This window comes from Leptodactylus fuscus, chromosome 4 (genome assembly GCF_031893055.1).
Source record: "Leptodactylus fuscus isolate aLepFus1 chromosome 4, aLepFus1.hap2, whole genome shotgun sequence".
NCBI lineage: Eukaryota > Metazoa > Chordata > Amphibia > Anura > Leptodactylidae > Leptodactylus > Leptodactylus fuscus.
In genome coordinates, this window is record NC_134268.1 from 222,424,748 (window position 1) to 222,438,113 (window position 13,366).

The 13,366-nt window shown below is 44.8% G+C and overlaps 1 protein-coding gene across 1 annotated transcript in view; it reads right to left on the reverse strand.

Moving 5' to 3' along the window:
* Positions 1–13,366, reverse strand: part of LOC142199980 (unconventional myosin-Ig-like) — a 103,136-nt gene that overhangs the window by 13,370 nt on the left and 76,400 nt on the right. Inside the window, exons 17-20 of the mRNA XM_075269923.1 lie at positions 10,765–10,988; positions 9,160–9,304; positions 8,707–8,811; positions 4,716–4,829 (exon numbers count right to left, since the gene is read on the reverse strand). Of these exons, the coding sequence (XP_075126024.1) occupies positions 4,716–4,829; positions 8,707–8,811; positions 9,160–9,304; positions 10,765–10,988 (588 nt within the window). The remainder of the gene's footprint in view (positions 1–4,715; positions 4,830–8,706; positions 8,812–9,159; positions 9,305–10,764; positions 10,989–13,366) is intronic.

The following is a 13,366-nucleotide window of genomic DNA, read 5'->3' on the forward strand; positions in this document are numbered from 1 at the left end:
ATGTATCTAATCCTATGTGTGGGGTACAGGCCGCTGTGATGTATCTAATCCTATATGTGGGGTACAGGCCGCTGTGATGTATCTAATCCTATATGTGGGGTACAGGCCGCTGGGATGTATCTAATCCTATATGTGGGGTACAGGCCGCTGGGATGCGGTGTATCTAATCCTATATGTGGGGTACAGGCCGCTGGGATGCGGTGTATCTAATCCTGTATGTGGGGTACAGGCCGCTGGGATGCGGTGTATCTAATCCTATATGTGGGGTACAGGCCGCTGGGATGCGGTGTATCTAATCCTATATGTGGGGTACAGGCCGCTGGGATGCGGTGTATCTAATCCTATATGTGGGGTACAGGCCGCTGTGATGTATCTAATCCTATATGTGGGGTACAGGCCGCTGGGATGCGGTGTATCTAATCCTGTATGTGGGGTACAGGCCGCTGGGATGCGGTGTATCTAATCCTGTATGTGGGGTACAGGCCGCTGGGATGCGCTGTATCTAATCCTATATGTGGGGTACAGGCCGCTGTGATGTATCTAATCCTATGTGTGGGGTACAGGCCGCTGTGATGTATCTAATCCTATATGTGGGGTAGAGGCCGCTGGGATGTATCTAATCCTATATGTGGGGTAGAGGCCGCTGGGATGTATCTAATCCTATATGTGGGGTACAGGCCGCTGTGATGTATCTAATCCTGTATGTGGGGTACAGGCCGCTGGGATGCGGTGTATCTAATCCTGTATGTGGGGTACAGGCCGCTGGGATGCGGTGTATCTAATCCTATAAATAAGTGATGAAGATGAATTTCCTTCCTCGCTCGTTGCTCAGGATTCCAGTTGTCATGGCGACCGGGATGGAATTTATATTAAAAAAAAAGACACGGTGTCGGAGCCCTCACTGCCGCCTGACTGCGCCGCAACCGCCACGCGCTTTATTCATGCCTCAGTGCAGGCCGCGGCGTGCCAATGTGTGCCACAGGCAGGAGACAGCTGGTGCCAGGAGGAGGATGGAGGGGCAATCATCTTATACAACCCTCCCACTGCTCCTCCTGGCACTGCGTCCTCTGACATGGACACTCTGTATAGCAGGCAGTATTGTCAGCAAGTCCTACCAGACACTACCTGAGGAGGGCAGTAGAGGTCACACTCAGGGGCAGGGTTGGCTGTGATGGAGGAAACGTGTCATTGGGGTGGTTAAAGCAAAGCTGTACAACTCAATGTGAGCAATGTAAGACACTGACTCTATACGGCACTATTTATACTGACTCTGTACGGTACTATTTATCTAGACTCTATATGGCACTATTTATACTGATGCTATATGGCAATATTCATCCTGACTCTATACGGCACTAATTATACTGACTCTATACGGCACTATTCATCTAGACTCTATACGGCACTAATTATACTGACTCTATACGGCACTATTTATACTGACTCTATACGGTACTATTTATACTGACTCTATACGGCACTATTCATCTAGACTCTATACGGCACTATTTATACTGACTCTATACGGTACTATTTATACTGACTCTATACGGCACTATTCATCTAGACTCTATACGGCACTATTTATACTGACTCTGTACGGTACTATTTATCTAGACTCTATATGGCACTATTTATACTGACTCTATACGGTACTATTTATACTGACTCTATACGGCACTATTCATCTAGACTCTATACGGCACTATTTATACTGACTCTGTACGGTACTATTTATCTAGACTCTATATGGCACTATTTATACTGATGCTATATGGCAATATTCATCCTGACTCTATACGGCACTAATTATACTGACTCTATACGGCACTATTCATCTAGACTCTATACAGCACTATTTATACTGACTCTATACGGCACTATTTATACTGACTCTGTACGGTACTATTTATCTAGACTCTATATGGCACTATTTATACTGATGCTATATGGCAATATTCATCCTGACTCTATACGGCACTAATTATACTGACTCTATACGGCACTATTCATCTAGACTCTATACGGCACTATTTATACTGACTCTATACGGCACTAATTATACTGACTCTATACGGCACTATTTATACTGACTCCATACGGCACTATTTATACTGACTCTGTACGGTACTATTTATCTAGACTCTATATGGCACTATTTATACTGATGCTATATGGCAATATTCATCTTGACTCTATACGGCACTAATTATACTGACTCTATACGGCACTATTCATCTAGACTCTATACAGCACTATTTATACTGACTCTATACGGCACTATTTATCAAGACTCTATACGGCACTATTCATCTAGACTCTATACGGCACTATTTATACTGACTCTATACGGCACTAATTATACTGACTCTATATGGCACTATTTATACTGACTCTATACGGCACTATTTATACTGACTCTATACGGTACTATTTATACTGACTCTATACAGCACTATTCATCTAGACTCTATACGGCACTATTTATACTGACTCTGTACGGTACTATTTATCTAGACTCTATATGGCACTATTTATACTGACTCTATACGGTACTATTTATACTGACTCTATACGGCACTATTCATCTAGACTCTATACGGCACTATTTATACTGACTCTGTACGGTACTATTTATCTAGACTCTATATGGCACTATTTATACTGATGCTATATGGCAATATTCATCCTGACTCTATACGGCACTAATTATACTGACTCTATACGGCACTATTTATACTGACTCTATACGGTACTATTTATCTAGACTCTATATGGCACTATTTATACTGATGCTATATGGCAATATTCATCCTGACTCTATACGGCACTAATTATACTGACTCTATACGGCACTATTCATCTAGACTCTATACAGAACTATTTATACTGACTCTATACGGCACTATTTATCAAGATTCTATACGGCACTATTTATACTGACTCTATACGGCACTAATTATACTGACTCTATACGGCACTATTTATACTGACTCTATACGGCACTATTTATACTGACTCTATACGGTACTATTTATACTGACTCTATACGGCACTATTCATCTAGACTCTATACGGCACTATTTATACTGACTCTGTACGGTACTATTTATCTAGACTCTATATGGCACTATTTATACTGATGCTATATGGCAATATTCATCCTGACTCTATACGGCACTAATTATACTGACTCTATATGGCACTATTCATCTAGACTCTATATGGCACTATTTATCTAGACTCTATACGGCACCATTTATACTCTGTACGGTACTATTCATCCTATGACACTGTATAAGGCACACAGTGCTATATAGTGCCCATACTGTATTGCCATACAGTGTTATCATGCTCTGGTTGACACTATATATTATATCAGATGTGACTCTGGTCCTGACACCCCCTCCCCACATATGATATTATTGGGTGATTTATTAGTCACTGAAAGTCAGTTACTGTGGTGGGTGGTGGGGGAGAGGTTATTAAATGGCGCTGTCAGCAGAATTATAAGACTATCACCGCCAGCTCCTGACACCTGCGGCCACCGCGGTACAGGAGGGGTGTCGGGGAAAACTCTGCACGGCAGACATGTGTAATACATGGAAGAGAATCCCTAAAGACACCCATGAAATATTCATCCTGCTGAAAAAGGTGGAAAAAGTGTTTTAGAGATCTGATTCCTGCCCCTATGATAACACTTCCTGCCCCCCTGCACTGGGCCAAGTGGTCCAGTAATGGAAACATCACAGATGAAGACAGGGGGCGCCGCAGGTGACCACAAGGATTTCTCCTCTACTACTTAGATATTAAACACACTGATAATACATTACATTATACGCTGAGTTGTAATTTGTATGGCGGTATTCTAGGGCACTGCATGGCAGTATTATAGGGCACTATAACTATATGATGGTATTATTTAGCATTGTATGATATGACTGAGTAGTGTATGACGGTTTTATAGGGCACTGTATGACGGTATTATATGGCACTATCACTATATGATGGTATTATTTAGCATTGTATGATATTACTGAGCAGTATATGATGGTATTATAGGGCACTGTATGACGGTATTATATGGCACTATCACTATATGATGGTATTATTTAGCATTGTATGATATTACTGAGCAGTGTATGGCGGTATTATAGGGCACTGTATGGCAGTATTATAGGGCAGTATCACTATATGATGGTATTAATTAGCATTGTATGATATTATTGAGCACTGCATGGCAGTATTATAGGGCACTATAACTATATGATGGTATTATTTAGCATTGTATGATATGACTGAGTAGTGTATGACGGTATTATAGGGCACTGTATGGCGGTATTATAGGGCACTATCACTATATGATGGTATTATTTAGCATTGTATGATATGACTGAGTAGTGTATGGCAGTATTATTGGGTATATTATTTTGCAGGGTATGGTGGTGCTGACACTGTATAGGACTTGTTATGTAGATGACGGTATGGAATGTTATACGGTTACTATACGGTGCTGATATTTCCGCACCACACGAGGTGGCGATTGTATTTATCTCCCTGTACAGTATAATAGCTGCCACCAGAGGGAGCCGGCACTTCCAGGACTGTTGTCATACCTGACAGTCTGGTTGCTAGGAATGAACTGCCTGACACCCACAGTCTTCCCAGTGAGGTTGTCAGGCGGTGTGTGTGTCAGGCGGTATTGGGGTACTCACTGTCTGGAGGGGCAGGCACTTCAGCACCTTGTAGTCCTTCTTGGGCTCCAGGCGGTAGATGTGGCGATCCGTGATGAGCAGGCCGCGATCCTTACACTTGTTAAAGCAAGTGATCTAGACAGGGGGCGACATTAAGAACAATGAACCCCCAAATATAAGGCCAGGTCACCCCGAGTACCCTCAAATATAGAACCAAAGCAACCCAAGTACCCCCAAGTATAAGAGCAGGTACCCCGAGTCCGCAGATCACATATGGTAGGATTAGATACACAGCTCAGAAGACTGTATCACACATACTGGGCTTAGATACAGCAGCTTGACAGAATGGTTAACCCTTGGTGTTGGTTTCCACTATCTGACACTACATGACACTGCTGTGTGCACTATCTGGCGGTATATACATGTATGTAGCCTTCTCTATGGTTGGGGTATATCTCGGTGCTGTATACACATAGTGACCCATGACACGGTGACATGTGGCGCTGCCATATCTGGTGGTCACAGGCTGTATATAGCCGCCATCAGTGTGTGGGCTGACCCCCGCCTGCCCCGCTTTCCTCGTACGATGACGCACGCCACAGGCTATAATTATTGATCCTTCTGCTTCCTGCGTCTCCCGATTGTGATCTTATGATGACCCCGCAGATAATGAGTCATAAGACGTATATATACATGTATATAGGGAGAGCTATATATAACTGCTGTAAACAAGTGTATGGAGGGAGCTGAGATATGTGGAGCTGTGTGTAGGGCCGCACACCGTCAGCCGCTCCTCACCTCATCCCCGGGGATGTTATTCATGTGGTTTTAGATTTAACCCTCTGCAGACCTAGACTTGGATAACATTCAGTACTCTAGTCACAGCTAAAGCTGCAGATGGCATATTATAAGGTCTCCTGTCTGTACAGTGGGGATAGAGCTGATGTATCTAATCCCTGTATCACTTAGAAGAGTCACATAGACAACTATGAGATAGAAATAGATAGATAGATAGATAGATAGATAGATAGGAGAGAGAGAGATAGATAGATAGGAGATAGATAGATAGGAGATAGATAGGAGATAGATAGATAGATAGATAGATAGATAGATAGATAGATGATAGATAGATAGATAGATAGATAGATAGATAGGAGATAGATGATAGATAGGAGATAGATAGATAGATAGATAGATAGATAGATAGATAGATAGATAGATAGATAGATAGGAGATAGATGATAGATAGGAGATAGATAGATAGATAGATAGATAGATAGATAGATAGATAGATAGATAGATAGATAGGAGATAGATGATAGATAGATAGATAGATAGATAGATAGATAGATAGGAGATAGATAGATAGATAGATAGACAGACAGACAGACAGACAGACAGACAGACAGACAGATAGATAGATAGATAGATAGATAGATAGATAGATAGATAGGAGATAGATGATAGATAGGAGATAAAGAGATCATTCGGGCTCTCGGCTGATCTTCAGCACCATGGACAGTGACTCCACCTGATCTATTACATACAATACATAATCCACCGCTCTGTAACGTCTCCTGCACTGTGCAGTTCCTCCCATCTCCCCTCTTGTCACTACAGGTTTGTAGCTCCATGTTAAGTATATTCCCCTCTCCGGGTCTATCAGCTATACAGTGCACGTCCTCTCCACCTGACTTTATAGAGCATAAAAGTACAGAATGGAGAAAAAGACAATGTATAGCTGGAGAAGCTCCCCCTAGTGGTGAGTGTATAATCTGTATGTAGTGAGCTCCCCCTAGTGGTGACTGTATAATCTGTATGTAGTGAGCTCCCCCTAGTGGTGACTGTATAATCTGTATGTAGTGAGCTCCCCCTAGTGGTGACTGTATAATCTGTATGTATTGAGCTCCCTCTAGTGGTGACTGTATAATCTGTATGTAGTGAGCTCCCTCTAGTGGTGACTGTATAATCTGTATGTAGTGAGCTCCCCCTAGTGGTGACTGTATAATCTGTATGTAGTGAGCTCCCCCTAGTGGTGACTGTATAATCTGTCTGTAGTGAGCTCCCCCTAGTGGTGACTGTATAATCTGTATGTAGTGAGCTCCCTCTAGTGGTGACTGTATAATCTGTATGTAGTGAGCTCCCTCTAGTGGTGACTGTATAATCTGTATGTAGTGAGCTCCCCCTAGTGGTGACTGTATAATCTGTATGTAGTGAGCTCCTCCTAGTGGTGACTGTATAATCTGTATGTAGTGAGCTCCCTCTAGTGGTGACTGTATAATCTGTATGTAGTGAGCTCCCCCTAGTGGTGACTGTATAATCTGTATGTAGTGAGCTCCTCCTAGTGGTGACTGTATAATTTGTATGTAGTGAGCTCCCTCTAGTGGTGACTGTATAATCTGTATGTAGTGAGCTCCCTCTACTGGTGACTGTATAATCTGTATGTAGTGAGCTCCTCCTAGTGGTGACTGTATAATCTGTATGTAGTGAACTCCCCTAGTGGTGACTGTATAATCTGTATGTAGTGAGCTCCCCCTAGTGGTGACTGTATAATCTGTATGTAGTGAGCTCCCTCTAGTGGTGACTGTATAATCTGTATGTAGTGAGCTCCCTCTAGTGGTGACTGTATAATCTGTATGTAGTGAGCTCCTCCTAGTGGTGACTGTATAATCTGTATGTAGTGAGCTCCTCCTAGTGGTGACTGTATAATCTGTATGTAGTGAGCTCCCCCTAGTGGTGACTGTATAATCTGTATGTAGTGAGCTCCCTCTAGTGGTGACTGTATAATCTGTATGTAGTGAGCTCCCCTAGTGGTGACTGTATAATCTGTATGTAGTGAGCTCCTCCTAGTGGTGACTGTATAATCTGTATGTAGTGAGCTCCCTCTAGTGGTGACTGTATAATCTGTATGTAGTGAGCTCCCTCTAGTGGTGACTGTATAATCTGTATATAGTGAGCTCCTCCTAGTGGTGACTGTATAATCTGTATGTAGTGAGCTCCTCCTAGTGGTGACTGTATAATCTGTATGTAGTGAGCTCCTCCTAGTGGTGACTGTATAATCTGTATATAGTGAGCTCCTCCTAGTGGTGACTGTATAATCTGTATGTAGTTAGCTCCTCCTAGTGGTGACTGTATAATCTGTATGTAGTAAGCTCCCCCTAGTGGTGACTGTATAATCTGTATGTAGTAAGCTCCCCCTAGTGGTGACTGTATAATCTGTATGTAGTGAGCTCCCCCTAGTGGTGAATATATAATCTGTATATAGTGAGCTCCCCCTAGTGGTGACTGTATAATCTGTATGTAGTGAGCTCCTCCTAGTGGTGACTGTATAATCTGTATGTAGTGAGCTCCTCCTAGTGGTGACTGTATAATCTGTATGTAGTTAGCTCCTCCTAGTGGTGACTGTATAATCTGTATGTAGTAAGCTCCCCCTAGTGGTGACTGTATAATCTGTATGTAGTGAGCTCCCCCTAGTGGTGAATATATAATCTGTATATAGTGATCTCCCCCTAGTGGTGACTGTATAATCTTTATGTAGTGAGCTCCTCCTAGTGGTGACTGTATAATCTGTATATAGTGAGCTCCTCCTAGTGGTGACTGTATAATCTGTATGTAGTGAGCTCCTCCTAGTGGTGACTGTATAATCTGTATGTAGTAAACTCCCCCTAGTGGTGACTGTATAATCTGTATGTAGTGAGCTCCCCCTAGTGGTGACTGTATAATCTGTATGTAGTGAGCTCCTCCTAGTGGTGACTGTATAATCTGTATATAGTGAGCTCCTCCTAGTGGTGACTGTATAATCTGTATGTAGTGAGCTCCTCCTAGTGGTGACTGTATAATCTGTATATAGTGAGCTCCTCCTAGTGGTGACTGTATAATCTGTATGTAGTGAGCTCCATCTAGTGGTGACTATATAATCTGTATGTAGTGAGCTCCCCCTAGTGGTGACTGTATAATCTTTATATAGTGAGCTCCCTCTAGTGGTGACTGTATAATCTGTATTAATACTCACTTTACGGATATGACAGGAGAATATGACGGAGCTGCTGCCATCTTTCTTCCTTAGGACTTGAAGTGATTTCTGGTACTGAGCGGCTCCACTTGGATTTTCTGCTTCCTGTATGACACCAGAGAGTGTTAGCTCACTAGGGAGGCCATGATGCTGATGTGAGGGGTTTTGGGGGGCTATGACAGACTATAGGTAATTGTGTACAGAGAGTAGAGAAGATACGTTATCTATATTGAAAAAGCACCCCTATATAGTGCTGGATGATGACTTCACTCTCCGCCATCTTGCTGCAGCTAGTGTTCCCCCACCCCCTGTAGGAGAGGTTGTCAGGACTTCATTCTGCCCCATACTGACGTTTCTTATGTTTGCACTATCGCCCAGCAGGTGGTGATATAACACTAGTTCATGTACTGCAGGACTATTCTAGAGCAGGGTGGATATACTCCATGCGCTTACACAGGCCAGGTAGTTCTGTTTCCAGGCGCGCTGGTAGCCGATGTCCTCCCGCAGATCCTGCAGCGCCTCCATCGCACAGACCTTACACTTGATCTGTAACATTTCAGAGGGTGGGATGTTTTTCACAATCTTACGGGCTCTCCATCTGCAAGGACAAGATTTCATAAAATGTGGTATACAGATGATCTGGTCTGTCCTCTGCTGCACAACTACTGCCAGCCAACATCCCATAATAAGAGGTCAGCTGCACTACTACTGCCAGCACCGTGCCAGCCAACATCCCATAATAAGAGGTCAGCTGCACTACTACTGCCAGCACCTTGCCAGCCAACATCCCATAATAAGAGGTCAGCTGCACTACTACTGCCAACACCGTGCCAGCCAACATCCCATAATAAGAGGTCAGCTGCACTACTACTGCCAACACCGTGCCAGCCAACATCCCATAATAAGAGGTCAGCTGCACTACTACTGCCAACACCGTGCCAGCCAACATCCCATAATAAGAGGTCAGCTTCACTACTACTACAAGCACTGTGCCAGCCAACATCCCATAATAAGAGGTCAGCTGCACTACTACTGCCAACACCGTGCCAGCCAACATCCCATAATAAGAGGTCAGCTGCACTACTACTGCCAACACCGTGCCAGCCAACATCCCATAATAAGAGGTCAGCTTCACTACTACTACAAGCACTGTGCCAGCCAACATCCCATAATAAGAGGTCAGCTGCACTACTACTGCCAGCACCTTGCCAGCCAACATCCCATAATAAGAGGTCAGCTGCACTACTACTGCCAGCACCGTGCCAGCCAACATCCCATAATAAGAGGTCAGCTGCACTACTACTGCCAACACCGTGCCAGCCAACATCCCATAATAAGAGGTCAGCTGCACTACTACTGCCAACACCGTGCCAGCCAACATCCCATAATAAGAGGTCAGCTGCACTACAACTGCCAGCACCGTGCCAGCCAACATCCCATAATAAGAGGTCAGCTGCACTACTACTACCAGCACCGTGCCAGCCAACATCCCATAATAAGAGGTCAGCTTCACTACTACTACAAGCACTGTGCCAGCCAACATCCCATAATAAGAGGTCAGCTTCACTACTACTACCAGCACCGTGCCAGCCAACATCCCATAATAAGAGGTCAGCTGCACTACTACTACCAGCACCGTGCCAGCCAACATCCCATAATAAGAGGTCAGCTGCACTACTACTACCAGCACCGTGCCAGCCAACATCCCATAATAAGAGGTCAGCTGCACTACTACTGCCAGCACCGTGCCAGCCAACATCCCATAATAAGAGGTCAGCTGCACTACTACTGCCAACACCGTGCCAGCCAACATCCCATAATAAGAGGTCAGCTGCACTACTACTACCAGCACCGTGCCAGCCAACATCCCATAATAAGAGGTCAGCTGCACTACTACTGCCAGCACCGTGCCAGCCAACATCCCATAATAAGAGGTCAGCTGCACTACTACTGCCAGCACTGCATCTCCTGCAATACAATACAGCTGAGAATGGTCAGTGCCAGCAGGGGGCGTACAGGTGAATGCTACCCGGGCAGCCATGATGAGTCCTCACCTACCTTCTGTGCAGGTTCCTGCAGATGTCCTGGAACTGCTCCAGTACGGCGGGGGGCTGCGGCCACTCCACACCTTTCCCATAATCCGCCATGTCCCGGACATTCTGGAATCGCCGCACAATTTCCATCAGATGGGACCGAACCTTATAACACCTGTAAGAGCTCATGATGGTGTACACCGACCTCAGCCGCTTGTAGTGCCAGCGTGCCAGGGTGCCCCTCCAAACCTGCCAGGAGGAGAGAAGGAGGAGCGCGTCATAATGGAGGAAGCAGGGGGAGGGAAGTGCCCCCCCCCAACATGTCTACAAATGGTCTAATCCCACCACCCATTACTATCTGTTATCAGCCATGTCAGGAGAGGAGAAGCCGACTGTAGGACAGGAGAATACAATCTATTACTATCTGTTATCAGCCATGTCAGGAGAGGAGAGGCCGACTGTAGGACAGGGGAATACAATCTATTACTATCTGTTATCAGCCATGTCAGGAGAGGAGAGGCCGACTGTAGGACAGGGGAATACAATCTATTACTATCTGTTATCAGCCATGTCAGGAGAGGAGAGGCCGACTGTAGGACAGGAGAATACAATCTATTACTATCTGTTATCAGCCATGTCAGGAGAGGCCGACTGTAGGACAGGGAAATACAATCTATTACTATCTGTTATCAGCCATGTCAGGAGAGGAGAGGCCGACTGTAGGATAGGGGAATACAATCTATTACTATCTGTTATCAGCCATGTCAGGAGAGGAGAGGCCGACTGTAGGACAGGGGAATACAATCTATTACTATCTGTTATCAGCCATGTCAGGAGAGGAGAGGCTGACTGTAGGATAGGGGAATACAATCTATTACTATCTGTTATCAGCCATGTCAGGAGAGGCCGACTGTAGGACAGGGGAACACAATCTATTACTATCTGTTATCAGCCATGTCAGGAGGGGAGAGGCCGACTGTAGGACAGGGGAATACAATCTATTACTATCTGTTATCAGCCATGTCAGGAGAGGCCGACTGTAGGACAGGGGAATACAATCTATTACTATCTGTTATCTGCCATGTCAGGAGAGGCCGACTGTAGGACAGGGGAATACAATCTATTACTATCTGTTATCAGCCATGTCAGGAGGGGAGAGGCCGACTGTAGGACAGGGGAATACAATCTATTACTACCTGTTATCAGCCATGTCAGGAGAGGAGAGGCCGACTGTAGGACAGGGGAATACAATCTATTACTATCTGTTATCAGCCATGTCAGGAGGGGAGAGGCCGACTGTAGGACAGGGGAATACAATCTATTACTATCTGTTATCAGCCATGTCAGGAGAGGAGAGGCCGACTGTAGGACAGGGGAATACAATCTTACTATCTGTTATCAGCCATGTCAGGAGGGGAGAGGCCGACTGTAGGACAGGGGAATACAATCTATTACTATCTGTTATCAGCCATGTCAGGAGAGGAGAGGCCGACTGTAGGACAGGGGAATACAATCTATTACTATCTGTTATCAGCCATGTCAGGAGAGGAGAGGCCGACTGTAGGACAGGAGAATACAATCTATTACTATCTGTTATCAGCCATCTCAGGAGGGGAGAGGCCGACTGTAGGACAGGGGAATACAATCTATTACTATCTGTTATCAGCCATGTCAGGAGAGGAGAGGCCGACTGTAGGACAGGGGAATACAATCTATTACTATCTGTTATCAGCCATGTCAGGAGAGGAGAGGCCGACTGTAGGACAGGAGAATACAATCTATTACTATCTGTTATCAGCCATGTCAGGGGAGGAGAGGCCGACTGTAGGACAGGGGAATACAATCTATTACTATCTGTTATCAGCCATGTCAGGAGAGGCCGACTGTAGGACAGGAGAATACAATCTATTACTATCTGTTATCAGGCATGTCAGGAGAGGAGAGGCCGACTGTAGGACAGGAGAATACAATCTATTACTATCTGTTGTCAGCCATGTCAGTAGAGGCCGACTGTAGGACAGGGGAATACAATCTATTACTATCTGTTATCAGCCATGTCAGGAGAGGAGAGGCCGACTGTAGGACAGGGGAATACAATCTATTACTATCTGTTATCAGCCATGTCAGGAGGGGAGAGGCCGACTGTAGGACAGGGGAATACAATCTATTACTATCTGTTATCAGCCATGTCAGGAGGGGAGAGGCCGACTGTAGGACAGGGGAATACAATCTATTACTATCTGTTATCAGCCATGTCAGGAGAGGAGAGGCCGACTGTAGGACAGGGGAATACAATCTATTACTATCTGTTATCAGCCATGTCAGGAGAGGAGAGGCTGACTGTAGGACAGGAGAATACAATCTATTACTATCTGTTATCAGCCATGTCAGGAGAGGCCGACTGTAGGACAGGGGAATACAATCTATTACTATCTGTTATCAGCCATGTCAGGAGAGGCCGACTGTAGGACAGGGGAATACAATCTATTACTATCTGTTATCAGCCATGTCAGGAGGGGAGAGGCCGACTGTAGGACAGGGGAATACAATCTATTACTACCTGTTATCAGCCATGTCAGGAGAGGAGAGGCCGACTGTAGGACAGCGGAATACAATCTATTACTATC